The 13,432-nt window shown below is 36.3% G+C and overlaps 1 protein-coding gene across 1 annotated transcript in view; it reads left to right on the top strand.

Moving 5' to 3' along the window:
• The window catches only part of TTN (titin), a 282,592-nt gene that overhangs the window by 140,083 nt on the left and 129,077 nt on the right, over positions 1 to 13,432 (top strand). Inside the window, exons 148-173 of the mRNA XM_055088819.1 lie at positions 1,029 to 1,097; positions 1,250 to 1,369; positions 1,508 to 1,801; positions 2,639 to 2,719; positions 3,865 to 3,942; positions 4,486 to 4,569; positions 9,387 to 9,461; positions 9,578 to 9,661; positions 9,778 to 9,855; positions 10,005 to 10,088; positions 10,200 to 10,283; positions 10,395 to 10,478; positions 10,590 to 10,673; positions 10,757 to 10,840; positions 11,050 to 11,136; positions 11,294 to 11,371; positions 11,483 to 11,566; positions 11,681 to 11,764; positions 11,880 to 11,963; positions 12,079 to 12,162; positions 12,277 to 12,360; positions 12,476 to 12,559; positions 12,674 to 12,757; positions 12,866 to 12,949; positions 13,060 to 13,143; positions 13,254 to 13,337. Of these exons, the coding sequence (XP_054944794.1) occupies positions 1,029 to 1,097; positions 1,250 to 1,369; positions 1,508 to 1,801; positions 2,639 to 2,719; positions 3,865 to 3,942; positions 4,486 to 4,569; positions 9,387 to 9,461; positions 9,578 to 9,661; positions 9,778 to 9,855; positions 10,005 to 10,088; positions 10,200 to 10,283; positions 10,395 to 10,478; positions 10,590 to 10,673; positions 10,757 to 10,840; positions 11,050 to 11,136; positions 11,294 to 11,371; positions 11,483 to 11,566; positions 11,681 to 11,764; positions 11,880 to 11,963; positions 12,079 to 12,162; positions 12,277 to 12,360; positions 12,476 to 12,559; positions 12,674 to 12,757; positions 12,866 to 12,949; positions 13,060 to 13,143; positions 13,254 to 13,337 (2,388 nt within the window). The remainder of the gene's footprint in view (positions 1 to 1,028; positions 1,098 to 1,249; positions 1,370 to 1,507; positions 1,802 to 2,638; positions 2,720 to 3,864; positions 3,943 to 4,485; positions 4,570 to 9,386; positions 9,462 to 9,577; positions 9,662 to 9,777; positions 9,856 to 10,004; positions 10,089 to 10,199; positions 10,284 to 10,394; positions 10,479 to 10,589; positions 10,674 to 10,756; positions 10,841 to 11,049; positions 11,137 to 11,293; positions 11,372 to 11,482; positions 11,567 to 11,680; positions 11,765 to 11,879; positions 11,964 to 12,078; positions 12,163 to 12,276; positions 12,361 to 12,475; positions 12,560 to 12,673; positions 12,758 to 12,865; positions 12,950 to 13,059; positions 13,144 to 13,253; positions 13,338 to 13,432) is intronic.

Raw genomic sequence — 13,432 nt, 5'->3', positions numbered from 1 at the left:
GCGTCCGGAGCCTGTGCTCCGCAAGGGGCGGGCCCACAGCAGGGGGGGCCCCGCATCCCAAAAAAAAAAAAAAAAAAAAGACAATATCTTTAAATTCCCATTCATTTTCTTTTTAAAAAACAAAAGTATCTTCATTCATTACTTTCTTAGAGTCATTTAAATGGGAAACTTATGAAATTGATTAAGAACCTGTCAAATTCATTCAGTTGTTTTAGCCTTTTTTGGAATGTTAATGAACGATTATATGTGTATGTATGTGTCTGTGTGTGTGAATTATTCCAGAATATTCTTATTTTAAATAGCTGAGAATTTTAATGTTACTAGTACATCTCTCTATACTTATATACATTACAATGGATCCTTCCTCCCAACATTCCATTCCTAGATTTTATTCCATTACATAAGTCGAATTTTATCATGTAATTATTATAATAATTATGTCTACTGTGTTATTTTATGGAGGGGGGTTATCTGTTCTAATGCTTAGATAATAATTATTTTAAAGAGCCTTGTGTCCCTTTTGTAATATCTGGCCAGAGCATTCAAGGTTATTACAAAATGTCTATCTCTCATTGTTCCTAATTAAGTTAATGCTTCAGTAGCACTCCTAATTGATTAAGTTATGCTGTCCCTATTGCAATAGACATCCTCAGCAAACACAGCAGATAGTGCCCAGCAGAACGTGACACCTGTATCAAGGCTTAAGTACTCTATAATGGTAATCACTTGAAAAAAGCCTTCATCAAATTCAAAATAGTAGAAGTAGGCCCAATATTGGTAATCCCTGCTATTAAAAAAAAAAAGGATAGCACAGTTTCTTTGTGGACATACCTTCTTCTAAGGTGTGGCTAGAACAAATGAGTGATTTGGAAAAATATCTTTATAGCCTCTAAAATTGGTGTTCAATTTTACAATAGAGTGACTTCTTAGACTTCGATTATTGTAATGTTGATGTTGTTTCTGATGTTTTTATTTCATGTTTATCATTGAGTATTGTCAGCTAACTGAAACGCCTCATATCTTTAAAGTGCCAAAGAAGGTTCCTGAAGAAAAAGTACCTGTTCCTGTTCAGAAAAAAGAGGCCCCTCCTGCCAAAGGTACATCTTCTCTTTTTAACCTGAACTTTCTTATAATCTTTTTCATTAAGATTTTTATGTTTTATGTCTACGTGTCTTGATCGTTTTTGATGTCTTTTGCCTATGGAATCTTGCTCTTGACAGTCTCAAATATTAAAACTATATCTTTAAAGTGCCTGAAGTTCAAAAGAAAGTCCCAGAAAAGAAAGTCCCTGAAAAGAAAGTCCCAGAAAAGAAAGTCCCAGAAAAGAAAGTCCCTGTGCCTAAAAGAGAAGCTGTTCCCCCAGCTAAAGGTACTTTTGGGAAGATCTTTGATTTTTCACGTGTTGTTGCATGAAAGCCTTTCTCAGCTGTTTTTATATTTTGAATTTACATCTTCATTTCTGCTGTGTTTAAAAAAAATAGATCTCTTAAAATAGATGCTCTTTCAGGGAGAGCTGTTCTTGAAGAAAAAATATCAGTTGCTGTCCACAAAGAGGAAGTAGTAAAAGAAAGAGCAGAATTAGAAATAGTGGAAGCACAAGTGGAAGAAGCTCATGAAGAAGAGTTCCATGAGGTTGAAGAATACTTTGAAGAAGAGTTCCATGAGGTTGAAGAAGTCCTCAAAGTAGAAGAGTATAGAGCTGAAGAAGAAGTACACGAAGTTGAAAAAGTCCATAGAGTAATAGAAGTCTTAGAGGCTGAAGAAGTAGAAGTATATGAAAAACCCAAAGCTCCACCTAAAGGTATAGGGAATTGTGCAGATATTACAAATTGTTATATGTTGCTCTAACTTCTTTTTTAAAGTACATTTCATATTCAGTTTGGACATTAGAAACCCACTTACTTTCCATGATAAAATCATGAAATACTTTAAGCATGAGTTTAAACTACTTGATAACAATGATTGATATGGAGTAGAGATTAACCACTGAGTATAATTTTAGCCAACAAGATAATAATGTTTGATATCTACTTACCTAAGGAGATAACATAATTCACGGTATGAATTTGTGGATTCCTTTTTAAATCCAAGTAAGAGTGTTACGTGATTGTTACAGGTACCAAAATATCTGGCCAGTGTCATCAGTTGAGTGAGAAAGAAACTCCTCAGTTCACTAAGGAATTTACATGTCCAGGCAAAAGAACCATCGCTTTGTTAGCATTTCAGTCAACTGTTCACAAACTGATAATTACTTATCCAAATCTTCCACCATTTTATGATATTTTCAGGAGAAATAACATTAAGGAAGGAAATGAAGTGTGTTAGTAGCACCTGCATTCTAGTATATTCTGAGGATAAATCTACAAATACATTCTCTGCAAGGCTACTCCAGCTCTTGAACAAATTAATAATATGTGTGTAATATGAAGGAACGTGTGTGTGCTTAGTATACACAGTAAATTTACAATACAGATGAAATTTAGCAAAATCAAGTCCTTTTTGGAAGTAGGTGTGGTATAAATTTTTAAAATATGAATAGAGAAAGCATTTTATGAGCCCTCATTGTACTAATTTTAGTCATCGTGGGCCATGATACTTCAGGAGTTCATTCTAAACCAAAACACTAATATCTTTAAAGGGCCTGAGATATCTGAGGAAATCATCCCTCCAAAAAAACCACCTACTAAAGTTGTTCCTCGAAAAGAGCCACCAGCTAAAGGTATTTTATTGGTGAAAAATTACTTACCTAATTTTACATACAGTAGCACCTTGGCTGCTTTACAAGTTTGAATTCTACTTGAGGTTTTTCTTCTGTGTTTTGTGTTTCTGGAATGTCTAAAACAAACTAATATCTTGAAAGTGGGTGAGGGGCTAAAGAAAGTTCTATCAAAAAAGAAAGTCACTGTTGTACTTAAAATACCCAAAGCAATATCACTACTAACCAAACAGTGAACCCAGTTTTCCTTCTTTGGTACTCTTTGATTATATATTCACTCACCTGCTTATTGATAAATCCCTGTTTTCCTGTTAATTATTAATTTTAATGTCCTAGTAAATATAAATACATTGTGACTGTGTGTTTAGTGTCCCTGCTTTGTTCAGTTTTTGTGGGGTTTTTTTGTTTTTTTTGGTTGTGTTGGGTCTTCGCTGCTGCACAGGCTTTCTCTAGTTGCGGTGAGCGGGGGCTGCTCTTTGTTGCTGTGCGCAGGCTTCTCATTGCAGTGGCTTCTCTTGTTGTGGAGCACAGGGTCTAGGCGCGTGGGCTTCAGTAGTTGTGGCACGTGGGCTCAGTAGTTGTGGCTCGCAGGCTCTAGAGCGCAGGCTCAGTAGCTGTGGCACACGGGCCTGGTTGCTCCGCGGCATGTGGGATCTTCCCGGACCGGGGCTCAAACCTGTGTCCCCTGCATCAGCAGGCAGATTCTTAATCACTGCGCCACCAGGGAAGCCCTGTTCAGTTTTTAAACCTCTTGAATTTCACAATAAAAATGAAAAACAGTAGCTTATAAATAATATGTACTTACATCTTTAAGTCTCTGAAGCATTTAAGAATGTTATCACTGAAGAGAAAATATCAATTATTCCACCAAAACAAGCAGAAAGAGCACCAGCTGAAGGTGTCTTATTCATTTTTCTCGTGAAGTTCTTATGATTCTTACATGGGAAATTCCCCTGGATTTTTGTTGTTGTATTTGTTATCAAAATTCAACTCATTTTAATTACTGTAATGTATTTGATAAAGTGATGTCTGTATTTTATACTGTGGCTGTGTTCTTTTGTGTCTTTATATTTCTCTCATGCTCTACTTGTTAAAAAATCTTTATGAATGTTTAAAAGTAAAAGAAACTATTACTACTCTCTCCAAAGTGCCTGAAGTACCCAAGAAAATTGTGGTAGAAGAAAAAGTACATGTTCCTGAAGAGCCCGAAGTTCCACCAGCTAAAGGTATCTGCCTTTGCTGATTCGCCACTAATACAAAACTCCCTTTTATTCATTTATTATGAGAAGAAAGAGAGAGAGATTGTTCTCCCCTCAATGCCACAAAATGGCTGAATTATGTAAACTTCAATTTATGTCCCATAACATAATCCTCCCTTTTGTGACTACCCTCTGGGAACACAGTCCTAAGCCTAAAAGTTGGTTTTATTTGTATTGATCCTCTTCTTAAGCAATATTTATATATTGACCCCTCAACTTCTTTTTCAAAAATAATTCATTTTGGAAGCTATTTTCAGGTAGCTCTGGAAACAAATAAACATGTTCCAAGTGACAATAGAAAATGATGTTGTATCCAAAGGGCAAAGTCCTTCTAATATGACAAATCAACAACTCATCAACAAGGCCGTCTAGAGAGATGCATTGATTGTGTGTTTAGATGACTTATAATATGGGGATTTTTTGATATTCTCCTTGTTAGATGCCCCTTTTTGTCTTGATATTTTACACCCAATGCTGCAATTTTTTAAAATAAAACAAATATCTTTAAAGCACCTGAAGTACCCAAGAAAATTGTTCCAGAAGAAAAAGTTCGTGAAGCTGTTCCTAAAAAGCCTGAAGTTCCACCAGCTAAAGGTATACACTGATACTAATCACAACATGAAATAACGCTATGTTTAGTTATTCATGGTTTAAAGTGAATGTGAGTGATGTAAATATTTGTATTTTGTTTCTTTATATTCTTAATATCTTATATTTGGTATTTATTACAATTAATATACTAATATCTTTGAAGTTCCTGAGGTGCCTAAGAAAAGTATTCAAGAAGAAATATCACCCATAGTTCTTTCTGAAGATGCAACGATGTACAGTGAGTGTAGAAAAACTGGTGGTTCTCTTTGGTTCATCTGTGTTTGTCTTCATAGCTTTTAAAAGTAAATATACTAATATCTTGTAAAATCCTAACATGCCAAAAATATTTGGCTAAAATTAGATAATTTGAATGACTATTAGCCTCAGACAAGGTATATTTCCTCACCAATTTAAAAAATAAAGAGTTCTGTACGTATACCATTGCCCAATTTTAGAAAAGTCATCTGTCTTGTTGAATTTGTCATTGTCTTGTTAACCTGTTCTGTGTACAAATGTCTTCTGCTTTTCAGCAATTCATTTTCTCAGACCATAAGGCAACTTTCTTTAACTTGATAATAATATTTTACTTGGATATGTAGAATCAAAATACTTCAGCATTAGTATTTTTTACTCTTTGCAACAATCGTTGTAAACATTTTGGCAGTGCTATTCAAATACCCATAGATTTACAAGGCCATTAGAACCTCAAAAGAATTCTCAAGCCATTTGTGGTTTTGCCTTCATGCAAAATTATAATTAATTAATTTGAAGAGTAAAATAATATGAGTAAAAAAGTATTCTGAATAGAATACTGTTTAATAATCTGAATAGTGAAAATGCCAGCAGTCAAGATATCCTTCCATTTATTTGAATGTAAAATTTAAATCCAATTTTTGTCACCCTATAATAATAGGTTTGGATAAAAATATATGATGACTCCCTCCTTTGAATACCCTTTCTATACTTGAGTTTGGTTATTATTATCAGCCAGTCTTCCTTTCTGAAATCTGGAGAAATCTTTATTTTTCAGTTGCCTTATTTTCCAAACATTTACTCATTCTTATTTTTCTTCTTCCAATCTCTGAATGGTTTTCACATTCATATTGAATATAAAGCCATAGACTAGATTTGGTTTGAAAATAGAGATAACTAGTTTCCTGGAACAGGAAAGGACTTAGATGAATTTCCAGTAGGTCAAATATTGGAGAATTCTTGATGTGCAACTCAACATCGACCCTGTTCCTTAAGAAAAAAATCCATAAAAATTAACAACAATAGGGAAATTTTACCAGTATCTTTCTGCAGACAAAGTAAAAGAATTATATACTAGTCCCTGACCAGTGGATTCCTCAATTTTACCATCATGATCATAAAGAAATGCTGAAAAGTCCTATATCATAAAACTGGGAATGAGGCTTTTTCCTAGCCAGTGTGTCATTGTCACTAACTTGGATTTACATAGTACTAGTCATTCGAGTTTTAGATGTGTATTATGTATTATGTTTTTCTTAACACTATTCTTCATCCACCTTGAAATGCCTCTAATTGTATAAATACTAATATCTTTAAAGTTTATGAAGTATCTGAAGAATCATCTCCAGAAGAACAAGTACTTGTGACTAATCCTCAAAAGACAAAAACCAAAGTAGCAAAAGGTATATAATACCAATGACCCAGTGAAGAAAATTTATTTTTGGCTCATTTTAAAAGCTCAATACTTTCCTTCACCATTTATAAATATAACTATACTCATATCTTTTAAGTGCCTGAACCACCCAAGAAAGTTGTTCCAGAGGACAAGATATATGTGCCTCTTCCTAAAAAGAGAGAAACACCAGCAACTAAAGGTACATTCCAACAACATCAAACTTGGATGAATATCTTTGGCTTCAAGACTCAAAAATTGCATGTTATATAATCTACTGTTTTTATAACTTCTAAGTGTAAACCTACTAATATCTTTAAAGAGCCTGATACAACCAGAGAAGTATTTCCAGAGGTGGAGTTACCTGAGGCTGTTCCCAATATTCCAGAGCATCTTCCAACTGAAGGTATAATTCTTAGTTACGAAAATCTAAATAAGAAAACCTTTCTTCATCAGTCTGCAAAATATGTTCACTGCTTTGTGTAGATTTTCATGACCTCTAATGCTAAAATACTAATATCTTTAGTGTCCCTAATGTATCCAAGACAAGGAACTATCTATGACTTGCTCCTAAGAAGTCAAATCCCACTCATATAATGAATAAACATTAGAACAAAAATAAAATTTCTAATTTAAGGTTATAATATCTGCTAATATCCCTAACTTTCTTTGCAAGTCATGTCTTCATGTCTTTGCCTTTCTCAATTAAAAAATACTAATATCTTTAAAGAGTTGGAAGTCTCCAAGGAAGATGTTCCAGAGAGACAACCTCCTGTTAGCAAAAGAAGAAAAATACCAACACCAAAAGGTACAAGCCAGAAGAAGGTTGACTTTCTTATCTCATGATTGTAGTTGTACTCACCACGTGTAAAAATACTAATACCTCTAAAGCTCCAGATGCTACCAGGGAGATCACTTCAGAGAAGTGGGTCCCCCAAAGTAGCAGCTTGACTGGGTATATACATGTCCCCATGAGTCATAAGGGGGAAAAGTCCATAACTTTATACACATGGAGATGCTTGGGCTATAAATTTTATCTATGAGCCCTCCAGGGAAAATATATATACATATAATGTGCAGATGTGACCCAGATGGAAATAGCTATTGCTGTTTCCTTAAAAAATAAAATTCAGACTAGCTAGAAAAAAAAAAATCTATATGAGAGATCACCTATATCATTTATATCCCTGAAATTAGACTGAATAGGCTCACCCCACACCGCTCTAAAGCAGAAATCAGTGCCGTAAAATGACAGAGGTGCCTGGCTGTAGACTATAGGTTAGTAATTCAAATGCTCCATGGGGTTGAAATGCCAGGATATAATACAACTACCTGTTGAACTGCTCTTCTATTAAAATAAACTTACTACCAAAAACAAGTGCATAAATTTGAAATAACTGAATTCCCCTAAGACTTAAATATCATAGAAATATTTTTAGAAAACCATGACTTAAAGAAAATAAAATATTAAATTCACTGTGGAACTGTTCTATCTGTAATATCATCTCTACCCGAGAGCCTTCTAAAACCAGGGCAGTTAAAACCAAAACCAGTATAAAGTTGGAATTCTGCCCTGAATATTTATTTGCTCGTCTCATTGTCTTTTATTTTTAAAGAGCCCTATGTTTTCTCATTTTGAATATTTTCAGATAAATCAACAGATGAGAACATTTTAAAACATCCCCCCAAATTCTTCACAATGCCCATGATATTCTGTAATTTAAAGAATATCTGAACATTTTGACAATATTTTCTCTGTCTGAAATATTTTAGTTGTTCTCCTTCCTCCTTTAGTTGAAAAACAATCACCTTTTTAAAGTACCTAAGGGACTTCCCTGGGGGTCCAGTGGTTAAGACTCCATGCTTCCACTGCAAGGAACATGGGTTCAATCCCCTGGTCAGGGAACTCAGATCCTGCAAGCCGCCTGATGCAGCCAAAAATAAAATAAAGTGCCTAAGGTGAAGGTACAAAATAAAGCCAATCTAGGTAAGGAGCTGTTTTATCCTCTTCAAACTAATAGCAAAAGGTACATTTTAATTATTTAAAAATCAGTTTTTTTCACTTAAAGGTAAATTTTTATCTCAGTTCCTATGTATCTACCATTCAAAGAAATAAAATTACTAATATTGATAGTGCCTGAGGTGACCCAGAAAACAGCTCCCAATAATCAAGTATTCATACTGTTACCAAAGAATCAGATTTGGGGAGCAGGGAGTCACCCAGTCTGGGACATTCCTGTAGGTGGGGTTTTGACTAAAGCTCTTCATTGCTCTTCATCACTCTGAAGTACAATGAATTCATATCTTTAAAGTGCCTGAATCACCTCAAGAAGTTGTCCCGGTAAAGGAAATACTCATAGCTGCTCCCTCTGAAATTGAAACACCTTCCACTAAAGGTATCATTCATTCTATCATTCCTTCCTTCATTTATTTAACAAATGCCCACTATGTGCATGGTGCTAGGGAGCTGGGGAATAATAAACAAAGACAAGATTTGATTCCTTTCTTCAAGACTTTGTACCTCATCCAGTTCTTGAAGGAAGCACCCTTGTAGACATAAAAGTCACTTTGGTTCAGTTAATGTCATTAGTGTCTCCACTGCTCCCTTAACCTCTAAGTATAATATAATACTAATATCTTCAAAGTAGCTGAAGCTGTGCAAGAAGTTGCTTCTGAAATGAAAGTATCCAAGGATGTTCCTAAAGAGGCAGAACCTCCACCTGTGAAAGGTACCTGTCACCTCTGAACAGATACTGAAGAAATTGTCTGTCTTCGGTTCTTAAAACTATATTTTTCTAATGTTCTTCCTAACTCCTAAATGTAAACATACTAATACCTTTAAAGCACCAGAAGCTCCACTAGAAGTTCCCTCTCAAAAGAAAATATGTGTGACTGTTCCTATCAAAACAGAAAACCCTCCTATTAAAAGTGTTCATTCAACAAATACTTCATAAGGAGGGTCTACAGGGTCATAGGACCTCCACTAGTTGCTAGAGAAGGGTGAGCCCATCTTCTCAAGGATGCTGCTAATCCCATTCAACTTAGTTGGTTGGTGGGGCAAGGGGAGAATAGGCAGAGAAGAAACTTCTAAAAAACTACATTTGCTAACATATTGTGGTTATTGTTTTCATTAATCATTTTAACTCCTAAATGTGAAATACTAATGTCTTTAAAGTGCCTGAAGCTGCTCAAGAAGGTGTTCCTGCAAAAAGAGTTCCTTCCAAAAAAAGAGAACCTCCATCAGTTAAAGGTACAAGTCCCCATGCCGTCAAGTTCAAGAAGAAATAGCTCCTGTAGTCTTGAAAATATTTTGCTGTTCCTACTGATCTTTGCAACACTAAATGTTAAAATACTGATTTCTTAAAGTGCCTGAAGCTCCCCAAGAAATTTTCCCTGAAAAGAAAACATATGTGGTTCGTCATGAAAAGACTGAAGCCCTTCCTGATGAAGGTATATGTTGCTGGAAGCTTAGAAGTTTTGGAAAATGTCTTTTCCTGTATAAATGTATTTCCTGTTTGTATTGATTCTTGTAACTCCTAAACGTAAAAATATTAATGTCTTTAAAGTGCCTGAGGTGCCCGAAGAAGTTGTCTGGGAAAAGAAAGTGCATCCTCCCCAAAAGCCTGAAGTTTTATCTGTCAAAGGTACATCCTAACAGCCCCTCAGGAGGGAATAGAGAGGGCTATGGAAAGAACCACCTTGCTAGCCTTGAAAGTGCTTTTGCTGTGTAAATGTGATTCTTGTCTGTGTTGATCCTCATGACTCAAATGTAAATTTACTAATATCTTCAAAGTGCCTGAGGCTCCCAAAGAGGTTTTCCCTGAAAAGAAAGTGCCTGTGGCACCTCCTAAAAAGCGAGAAGTTCCACCAGTTACAGGTATTTGTCCTCGATCTTAGGTTTAAGAAGATATAACTCATCTGCTCTTGAAAATATTTTGTTCTAGTGGTTGCATAACTCATAAATGTAAATTTACTAATATCTCTTAAGTGCCTGAGGCTCCCAAGGAATTTGCCCCTGAAAAGAAAGCACCAGTGGCACCTCCTAAAAAGCCAGAAGTCCCACCTGTTACAGGTATTTGTCACAAACCTTAGGCCTAAAGAGGCATAGCTCTTCTGCTCTTGAAAATAATTTGTTCCAGTGATCTCATAACTTCTAAATGTAATTTTACTAATATCTTTTAAGTGCCCGAGGCTCCCAAGGAAGTTGTCCCTGAAAAGAAGGTGCCTGTGATGCCTCCTAAAAAGCCAGAAGTCCCACCTGTTACAGGTAGCTGTCACTCACCTTAGATTTAAGAAGATAAAACTCTTCTGCTCTCAAAAACATTTTGCTCTCATGGTCTCATAACTCCTAAATGTAATTTTACTAATATCTCTTTAGTGCCTGAGGCTCCCAAGGAAGTTGTCCCTGAGAAGAAAGTACCTGTGATGCCTCCTAAAAAGCCAGAAGTCCCACCAGCCAAAGGTAGCCACCTCCATGTTTCTATGTTTGACACTGTCTATTTGTCTTTACTCTGGCTAATCATGAAAATACTAATCTCTTTAAAGTACCCGAGGTGCCAAAGGCAGCTGTCCCAGAAAAGAAGGTGCCTGAAGCTATTCCTCCCAAACCGGAAAGTCCTCCCCCAGCAGGTAATGACAATGCTGTACATACCAGGGAGAAAAATAATGCTATTTTAGCTAGAAAAAAATTATATGTATAAATCCCAGTACATAAAGGTGATATAATTCTAAAGAAAGAAGAGTTGTCAGTAATCGAATATATCTTGGTGTATGATTGCATGATATAGTCATTCATTATTTCCACCTTTTCTAAACACAAATTACCAATATTTTTTAAGTGCCTGAGGTGCCGCCGAAGGAAGCCATCCCTGAAAAGAAAGTGCCTGTGGCTCCTCCTAAAAAGCCAGAAGCTCTACCTGCTAAAGGTATTTACCCTTCTGTGTTGTCGGTCTCCTGTTTTGGGGGCTGGGAAAAAGTGTTTAGAAGTGTCTGCCAGTTTCATAAATGATACTTGCTTGGGCAAATGTGTTGTTGATATTCCCATTTTATAGTTTCAACTAATAAATACTAATATCTTCAAAGTTCCAGAAGTTCCTAAAGAAGTTGTACATGAAAAGAAAGTGGCTGTACCCAAAAAACCAGAAGTCCCAACTGCTAAAGGTATTTATTCCCACTGCTGTGTTAAGAATATATATTGTCTGTCCTCTTCATGATTATTGTAACATATGCCTTCACTATTCCCAAATTCTAAAAATACTGATATCTTTCAAGTACCTAAAGCTGCTCAAGAAGTTGCCCCAGAAAAGAAAGTTCCCAAGGCACCACCCAAAAAACCGGAAGCCCCACCTGTCACAGGTACATGTTGGCCCAGACATCACTCTGCCGAAGAAATGTCCTTGAGTTTTAGAGAATAATTTTAGTCCATCGCTCTTCATTAAGCTAACCGTAAAACTACTACTATCTTTCAAGTGCCTGAAGTTCCTGAAGAAGTTGTCCCAGAAAAGAAAGTTCCTAAGGCACCGCCCAAAAAACCGGAAGCCCCACCTGTCACAGGTACATGTTGGCCCAGACATCACTCTGTGGAAGAAATGTCTCTTGAGTTTTAGAGAATGATTTTAGTCCATTGCTCTTCATTAAGCTAACCGTAAAACTACTAATATCTTTCAAGTGCCTGAAGTTCCTGAAGAAGTTGTCCCAGAAAAGAAAGTTCCTAAGGCACCGCCCAAAACACCGGAAGCCCCACCTGTCACAGGTACATGTTGGCCCAGACATCACTCTGTGGAAGAAATGTCTCTTGAGTTTTTGAGAATGATTTTAGTCCGTTGCTCTTCATTATCCTAACCGTAATATTACTACTATCTTTCAAGTGCCTGAAGTTCCTGAAGAAGTTGTCCCAGAAAAGAAAGTTCCTAAGGCACCGCCCAAAAAACCGGAAGCCCCACCTGTCACAGGTACATGTTGGCCCAGACATCACTCTGTGGAAGAAATGTCCTTGAGTTTTAGAGAATGATTTTAGTCCATTGCTCTTCATTAAGCTAACCGTAAAACTACTACTATCTTTCAAGTGCCTGAAGTTCCTGAAGAAGTTGTCCCAGAAAAGAAAGTTCCTAAGGCACCGCCCAAAACACCGGAAGCCCCACCTGTCACAGGTACATGTTGGCCCAGACATCACTCTGTGGAAGAAATGTCTCTTGAGTTTTTGAGAATGATTTTAGTCCGTTGCTCTTCATTATCCTAACCGTAATATTACTACTATCTTTCAAGTGCCTGAAGTTCCCAAAGAAGTTGTCCCAGAAAAGAAAGTTCCCAAGTCACCACCCAAAAAACCAGAAGTCCCACCAGTTTCAGGTATTTTTCACACCAGTCTTTATTCTACAGAAGAAATGCCTCCTCTGCTGTTGGAAATACTTTTAGTCCATTGATCTCTTTAAGCTAAACATAAAACTACTAATATCTTTTAAGTGGCTGAAGTTCCTCAAGAAATTGTCCCTGACAAGAAAGCACCAGCGGCACCTCCCAAAAAGCCGGAAGCCCCACCTGTTACAGGTACCTGTCATTCACCTTAGATTTAAGAAGATAAAACTCTTCTCTTGAAAATATTTTGTTCTAGTGGTCACATAGCTACTAAATGTAAATTTACTAATATCTTTTAAGTACCTGAGGCTCCAAAAGAAGTTGTCCCTGAAAAGAAAGTACCTGTGATGCCTCCTGAAAAGCCAAAAGTCCCACCTGTTACAGGTATTTGTCATGAACCTTAGGCTTAAAAAGACATAACTCTTTTGCTCTTGAAAATGTTTGTTCCATTGGTCGCATAACTACTAAATGTAATTTTACTAATATCTTTTAAGTACCTGAGGCTCCCACGGAAGTTGTCACTGAAAAGAAGGTGCCTGTGATGCCTCCTAAAAAGCCAGAAGTCCCACCTGCTAAAGGTATTTGTCATGAACCTTAGGCTTAAAAAGACATAACTCTTTTGCTCTTGAAAATGTTTGTTCCATTGGTCTCATAACTACTAAATATAATTTTACTAATATCTTTTAAGTACCTGAGGCTCCCAAGGAAGTTGTCCCTGAAAAGAAGGTGTCTGTGATGCCTCCTAAAAAGTCAGAAGTCCCACCTGTTACAGGTAGCTGTCACTCACCTTGGATTTAAGAAGATAAAACTCTTCTGCTCTTGAAAACATTTTGATCTAGTGGTCTCATAACTTCAAATGTAATTTTA

This window comes from Physeter macrocephalus, chromosome 2, assembly GCF_002837175.3.
Source record: "Physeter macrocephalus isolate SW-GA chromosome 2, ASM283717v5, whole genome shotgun sequence".
Taxonomy (NCBI): domain Eukaryota; kingdom Metazoa; phylum Chordata; class Mammalia; order Artiodactyla; family Physeteridae; genus Physeter; species Physeter macrocephalus.
The sequence above is the reverse complement of the archived record's forward strand: the minus strand, read 5'-3'. Positions and strand labels throughout refer to the sequence as shown.